General features: G+C 43.8%; 1 protein-coding gene across 1 annotated transcript in view; it reads left to right on the top strand.

The window, feature by feature from the left end:
- NID1 (nidogen 1) overlaps positions 1 to 7,807 on the top strand; it is a 96,514-nt gene extending 88,707 nt beyond the window's left edge. Inside the window, exons 18-20 of the mRNA XM_019526827.1 lie at positions 1,608 to 1,731; positions 5,951 to 6,063; positions 6,970 to 7,807. Coding sequence (XP_019382372.1) covers positions 1,608 to 1,731; positions 5,951 to 6,063; positions 6,970 to 7,091 — 359 coding nt within the window. The 3' untranslated portion in view covers positions 7,092 to 7,807. The remainder of the gene's footprint in view (positions 1 to 1,607; positions 1,732 to 5,950; positions 6,064 to 6,969) is intronic.
- The last annotated feature ends 205 nt before the right edge of the window (positions 7,808 to 8,012 follow it).

Raw genomic sequence — 8,012 nt, forward strand, 5'->3', positions numbered from 1 at the left:
TCCAATCATCTTTTACCCCTTCAAAACCCCTGGGCCAAATCATTACCAGATTGGTTAGGTAAACAGATTGAGCCCTATAAGTCTCACTGAGGGGGATTTTTGCCAGGCCTCTACTCATTTTGGGGCTCTTTTCAGCACCCCTCTTCAATCTTTCATCAACTTTTATACTACATGGACACCAGAACACAACACAGTTTACCAGTGTTGCTTTTACCAGTGCCATGTAAGCTGGTAAAAGTCACCTTCTACTCATCATTCCACTGCTTATACATCCAAAAATTACATTAGCCTTTTATTTTGCCAGAGCAATGTGCTGCTCATGTGAAGTTGCTGGTCTATTAAGGCCACAAATATTTTTCAGAGTTACTGCTTTCTAGCATGTAGTCTCCCATTTGGCCTATATTTCTTGCTCCTAGACTTATGGCCTTGAATGTGGCTGTGTTTAAATCCTGTTTTGCCTTTTATTATTGCCTTGTATGACTGCTGTGCCCTCTTCATTATTTGCCAGATATTTTCAAAAGTGCATTCATGCTTAAATTTATTTTAAATTTCTTCAATATTCATACAGTATTGAGTAGCATCTGGCTTGATGCCAGTCCTTACAACACTGTGCTGTCATCATCCCTAATCATCATCCCCCAGGATTCTCCGTTTGGAGTATACTTATGAGATCAAATATGTGCTTTACTGCTCAGATGTAATATTATTTTATTTTAGGAACATATTTCCATTTTCCCAAAGTGTCCTAAAAATAATCCAGCTCCAATCAGAAACACACCATGAGGTGCCACAGGTAAAACGCAAGGATGGCAATGGCAGATAAGTGATTACCTACCCTGTGGTGTGACACCAATTCAAACTCCTTACCAGAATCAAAGTATACCAAACTTGCAGTGTCATCAAATAAAGGAATCATGTTAGTTTGCTTGAGATTCATGTCTATAAACCACAATATTTGGCATTAATTATGTCAGGCTATCCAACTGGCAGTCTGTCCCTCGTGTCATGGCTGCTTGGGGTTCTTCTACCCTCCCCTGGCTTCTGCTGCATACCCTTGCCCTAGTGGAAATGGGCAGCCTGGAGCAACCATGCAGCATAGTGCCACAAGGAAGCCTGTAAATCCCAGATGGCGATAAGTACTTTCCTGTGCCTGGAGTTGGGTTCTAAGTCCTTGAGAGGGACAGGGCCTGTGTCACACCCATCTCCTCAGCATTTTCTGTTGGCTGCTTTAGAAGGCTTCCTGCTCGGTTTGATAACATTTGTGGGTGCAGTTCTGAGACTCATACTTTTCCCATTGCACTGCAGAGGGAGTCTCAACATGTAACCTGGAATTTTGCATTCCACTAAGTAAGTGGGTAAAAAGTTCTGTCGTGCAGCGCTCAGTGCTGAAGCACCCAAGTCCTTTTGTGGGCGCAGCCTTTGGGCCCTGTCACAGGCAGAGATGTGACGTGGACAAGCTTTGGCTGGGCAGGGCAAAAGAGAGCACTGAGAAGCTATACTCAGTACATACTTGTTTTGTAAATGTCATTGCACAGCTCTCCCCCACCATATCCCCACAAAAGAACCATTTGTCACACACAAAGATTAAATTGTTTTACTTTATTTAGGCACCAAGAAGTTGGAATGTATGAACCCCAGTCAGCCTGGTCGACGAAAGGTCCTTGAAGGAATCCTGTACCCTTTCAGCATTACAAGCTATGGGAAGAATTTGTATTACACAGACTGGAGGAGGTAGGTTATCAGTTAAAGAAATTACGGAGTTGTATTTTTATCTTTTTCACTGTCTGGTAGAAACTGAAGTAAAATACATCTGTCCTTCTGGCAGCATATGTATTCTTTCTGGGAGGTTTCAGTTATTCTTTCCTGGCAATCGGCTGAGGTAGGGTGTAGTGGATATTTCGAGCTGACCTAGCAATGTCCCTTGTTAACTATTTTTTTTGGTTAGTAATTTGTCAAGTAAGTCAAGGCTGTCCAACTGGTGGCCCATGGGCCACATGCAGCCCCTAAGGAGCTGACTTGTGGGTCCCTGGCTTCCAGTCTGTGCCCTGTCCCCCTTATTGCTTTCCTTGTTGCTGCCTCCCAAAATTCCAGGCTGCTTCTTCCTCCATCAGCTTCCACTGCCCACACTCACCTCTGGGGGAGGAGCGTGGCAGCCCACAGGGCCAGTGGAGCCTGTGGCTTGAGGACTCAGGGTGACCCAGGAGTGCCTGTGCAGTATGGGGGGGGAGGTCCCATGCAACACTGTACACATGGGGTGGGGGTACTGGTTTGGTGCAGTGGGCACCTATTAGGGGGGTGGGTACCTATTAGGGTTGCCATCATAGAGGACAGTCTGGTTGTCCTCTGTCCTCTATTGATATGAAACCGGACACCTTTATGTCCTCTATTTTTCTCTTGAAGAAAAATAGAGGACATAAAAACATCAGGTACAGAGAACAGAGTAACAGAAAACCGGAATGTCCTCTGTGATGGTCACCCAAGCACCTATAGAAAAGGGATGTGATGTAGGTGCCCTGCAGTTCTTGGCCACTCCAAAGTTGAACAGCTCTGGTCTCAGTAGTTGCTTTTAACTCTGAGCACAGTGGAAAAAGAGGCAAGAGTGAATGTGTTTTCTGGATAGCAGCACTTGCTTTGATGTATATAAATCATCAGTTACAGGACTTTGTATATCAACATTTCACCAAAAAATACAAAATTAAAATGTAGCTTTCAATATATTCTTGTTTGCTGAAGTCAAGTTATTTAAACCTTTAACATAATTTAAAACTGTACCTGAAGATGCAAGTCAAATTCTGGACTAAATATTCTAAAAATAACTTTGATTTTAATTCAAGTAAAAATGTGATTCAGGCTTTTTAGCTGAAGACTCTTCCACAAATAGTCCCATTGGTTTCAACGAGGCTGATCAGCAATAAGAGCTTTTAATGCGAGTAAGAGATTCCAAGATTGTGATCCAATATCTCTGAAAAATTACTCTAGAATGTCTTTTATAAATAACAAATAGAAAATGTCACGATTCTGTTAGCTTTTTGCTTCTAACCAGTAATAGGTTCACCCGAGTGGCTGAGTGCCTGCCTCTTTCCTTTTTGAATGTCAGACTCCTCTTCAAATAGAGCATTTTCTATAACAATGGACCATGTCATTATGAGTGTGCCATGGATAATCCTGAGGGATTGAGAAGGCAAGAGGTAGAGCATAGTCTCTTCAACTGTCCCTCAATATGAGGATGATATTTGCTGGGGAGGGGTTGGGAGGTATTATTGGTGAGTTTTAAGATGACTGAAGAGTTTTTCCACAGTTATAATAGGTGGTGCCTTATAGGGCAAGGAGCAGGCACAGCTGTTGGCCAGGATGCTGTGGGTTTTCCTTCTTCCTCTGCTATTCCTGGGCTTCCTGAGCAAGATGGTTCTCTTCAAAGTGAGCTGTAGCTTGATGTTTGGTGCAGCGCCTTTGAGACCTGTTACCAGCCAGTATTTCCCAATTTGTAAAGTTAGTGCCACCCATCTTAAGGTATGCTTTCAGGGTGTCCCTGTAGTGCTTCCTTTGTCTTCCACGGGTCCTCCTACCATGACTAAGTTGCAAGAAGAAGACTTGCTTCAGGAGACAAGTGTCAACCATCTGCACACAGTGGCCCAGCAGAGTTGGTGTTTTATGATCTTTGCCTCAATGCTGGCTGTGTTAACTGAAGAGAAGATGCTGGCATTGGTACAGTGGTCTTCCCATCTAATCTGAAGGATCTTCCGGAGGCAATGCAGATGAAACCACTTAAGATGGCTTTCTTACCTGGTAGAAGAGTGTGGAGATAACCATTGCATTGTAGACCAGGATCTTAGTTTCCATCTGTAGATCTCGGTCAATAGAGATATGGCAAAAGAGCTTTCTGAAGGATATGCTGGCACAGCAAATCTGATGTTTGATCTGTGTATCAAGACTGACCGACTGGGAGATGTGGTTACCAACGTACAGGAAATGCTCAATGTTTTCCAGGGGTTCCTCATCAGTGGCAATATTTGAGGGAGGAGAGCAGCTTGTGCTTGGGCAGGCTGATGGAACACCTTGGTTTTCCCAATGTTAAGGGAAAGTCCCAGACTATGATAGACACTAGGGGTGTGTGAAGCTTTGGTCGCTGATTCGATTCAGAGAAAATTCATCCCAATTCAGAGGCTGAATCACCGAATTGAAATCAAATCAGGAGACAAAAAAACCCCTCCAAACTGATTCAGAAAAGATTCAGAAAAAGATTCAGAAATTTGGAAGGCAGCCTTGCAGGGGAACAGAAACTGAGAAGATGGAGGGGGAGCGGTGAGGGGAAGACTGACATCTGTAGCTGGCCAGTGACTGTGATCTTTCCCTGAGTCCCCTTCCAATCACAGTGTTCTTGGGGAGGGACGTAGAAATGGCATATAAGCTTCTGTCTGCAGCCTTTCTGTCCCTTTTCTGAGCTGTTTCTGCCTAAGCAAAAGAGGTGCGGGCAGCTGGCCCAGAAACAGGTGGGCAGGCAGAGATCTAGCTGGCATCAGGAAGGCCCCCTGCTACAGGCTACCATCCCCGCTGTTTTCATCCTGCTGTGCCTTAACACGCACACAAAGTCACACATCACAAGTTTTGCTTTCAGAAGCTTGAGGTGCATTTTCCCAGAAACCCCTGCACCTATCTCCTTGAAACCTCGTAGGCTTCACGCCCTCAGAAGGAGCTACCACCCTGCTGTTTTCATCCAGATGTGCCAAAAACTGGCAAAGTTATAGGTATTTCAGTGATTCCCCATTATCATCTATTGCCGAATCACTGAAGCTGTCTGAATTAGTGCCGAATCTTCCAAAGCCAATTCGGCCAAATCGATTCGGACGAACTGAATCTCCAAATCGAATCACTGTCCTTCAAATTGGCCGAATCGGAATTGAATACTTCCCTATTCGCACAGGCCTAATAGGCACCTGAGTAAAAGGTCAAGGCTAGATTATAGATAGGTCTCAGTGTGCACGAGAATAACAGCCATCAACATACTGAAGGTGGTGATGCCAGTCTTGGTAACTTTCATTTTGCTGTGAAGGTGCCACAGGTTGGAAAGCTGACCATCCATTCAATACTTAAGCCAAATTCCAGGAGCAAGGAGGTCACGGATGAGAATCAAAATCACAGCAAGATAGATGGAGAAAAGGGTTGGGGTGATGATGCAGCCCTGCTTGACACCAGTATGGATGGTAAATGGGTCTGTCTCTGATCCATTGCAAAGGACTGTGGCAGTCTTCCCATCATGAGTAGTCCAAGGATGCTGATGAACTTCAGTGGACAACCAAACCTAGCCAGCACCTTCCATAAGGCTTCATGATTGATGAAGTCGAAGGCATTGGTTAGGTTAATGAATGAATAAATAGCTCGTGATGTTGCTCCCTACACTTCTCCTGGATCTGTCATGCAGAAATCATGTCAGTGATACCACATGAGGTCCAAAGCCATGCTGGAGATCCTGGAAGGATGTCTACAGCAAGGGGGAGGAGGCAATTCAGCAGGATGTGAGTAAGAATCTTCCCGGTAACAGAGAGGAAGGCAATGCCTCAGTAGTTCCCACACACGGAGTTGTCCCTTTTCTTGAAGATGGTCACAACGTTGGTATTTTTTAAGTCAGGTGGAGCTTCTTCATTAACCCATATTTTGATGAGAAGTTGGGGAAATTTTTGTGCTTGTGACTATCTTTCGAAGTAATAACAATGACAAATAAGACTACTGGAAGATTTCTGTACTGCCCACAGTGTGGACCATGACATTTGGGTTGCCCTGCAGCTCTGTGAAGCTGGCTAATCTTCTGCTATCTTTGTCAATATTATTGGTAGGCAGAGTATTCAAATGTAAATGGAATCTAGTGCTTCCTCTCCCAACACTGTTCTTTTGAGGTCACTTCAGGAGAAAGCCTTTGTTCATTGCTCCCTTTTCTCCAATTTCACTGCTGCAGGGATGCTGTTGTAGCTGTGGATCGCACAGTTTCAAAAGAGAATGATAACTTCCAGCCCCACAAACGTTCCCGTCTCTATGGAATAACTACAGCCTTGGCTCAGTGTCCACCAGGTAACCAACCATCCCATAACTCTTTTCATTTACTGCCCAGTGGTTCCCTAGTGGTGCCTGTATAGTATCTGCTGTTGGTCACCAGGAAGTAGGCAGGTCACATATTTTCCACCTGCTAAGCGATGATGAGAGAAGCTAAAAATGCACAGAGTATATTCCATGTAAGCCTTTGCTGAAGCTGCCATATGAATGTTTTGGAGGTAGGAGATGAGAAAATAGCCTGTGAAAATGAATCGAAAGACAGCTGGATACATGGAACAGTCTTTTAAAACCAGGTCCGGGGTACATAAAAAGTTCATTCAATAACCCTATTATTGGCTGGATGGCATGCCTGTTTCATCTTTAAGGGTAGTGCTTATGCCTTTATTTTTTCAACTCATAAGAATACAAGCATCTTCATCTTCCAACTGTCCTCGGTGGACTCCACTGTTGTGTAGAAAAGGAAAAGTTAAGGAAGCAGTTACTGATAAGATGGGAAAAGTCATGCTCATCCTGTGGAATGGTTAAGCTTCTGAGTTACTGTACTATATAGTTTCATATCCTAAAAGCCCCCTGTGAAATTTGGAAGTGTGTATGTAATTCCTTTCAAGGAAAAAACTCTCTCCTTTCCCCTTCTTCATACATAGCTTGAGCTACAAAATATAGAAGGAAAAATGAGTATCTTTGAAACAACAATTTATGAAATCCTCCAACTCACACTTTCCATTGGCTACCTCCCATGACACCCATATCAGTACTTGCTATCTGATGAGTATCGGACCCAGACACCCAGGATCTTCTGTATCTAAAACAAAAGAGCAAAGCAGCCATGCACCTAACTTTGTAGCTTACATTTGTTTGACTTTCCTGATTTAACATACTAACTTTTAATGCCTTTTTTATATTTTACTTCCCCTTCTCTTGCAGGACATAGCTATTGTGAAGTGAATAATGGAGGCTGTACTCATCTGTGCCTGACCACCCCAGCAGGCCGCTCTTGCCGCTGTCCTGATAACACTGTTGGAGTGGATTGTATAGAACAAAACTGAGAGCTAGCACACAGAATGTGTTAGAGCTGCAGTGTCCTCTTGGAAATGTACTGTAAATAGTTCACAGCTATCAACACAGTGAAGACCCTTCATGATAAGTTCTCCATGCTGCTGACAGGGAGCAAGCCACAACACACACATACACATGCACATGCGTGCACACACGTACATGCACACACTGGTGGCATTCAGCCAAGTGTGTAATGCCCAGTACTTTCTTCCTGCAGTTAAAGATGAAGTTGGGATCCAGCTGAACCTTAGCTGGCTGGACTGTAGGCCAGTAACTCCTGAGTGAATTTATTAGGTATAGGATTGTATGGGATTGTATGGCATAAGATTGTATACATTCACACTGCTCATTCAGACCATTACTTTGGCTGTTAATTTTATTAGAAAAAACCTTAATAAGTATGCTCTAGCATACAGTAGGCAGCGTTCCCTCTAAGCTGTGCGGTGTGCGCGGGCACACAGGCACGCCTGGCAGTGCAGCATGAGTGTGCCTGTTTAGCTGTGCACACCACACAGCTTAAAGGGAACACTGACAGCAGACTCCTCCACCAGCTCATGTTGTCTTTTCATACTCTGTGAGCTTTTCTGTTAAAACAAGCTCTAGTGGGTGTTGTGCAACTTTCACTGGATTTTTTCCAGAAAGCCTTATTTTTTGTGTCTGGCAAATAGCTTTTTTATATCCTCAGAGCTGAGAGTCTAAATACAAATCCCAACTCAAATTACTCATCACAAATGATTGTTGCTTAGTTGTTGGTTTATTTTTTCAAAGGGACACATTTCCTTAGTAGTGTTTCATTTCCATTGTTTGTGATGCATACAAGCATAAAAAAGCAGGGACCTGTGGAGGTCATCTAGTCCAACCGCCTACCTGAGGCAGGATCATTGCTACCCAGACTATCCTATACAAATCCA

Source organism: Gavialis gangeticus, unplaced genomic scaffold (assembly GCF_001723915.1).
Source record: "Gavialis gangeticus isolate Ggan-Ray unplaced genomic scaffold, GavGan_comp1, whole genome shotgun sequence".
NCBI lineage: Eukaryota > Metazoa > Chordata > Crocodylia > Gavialidae > Gavialis > Gavialis gangeticus.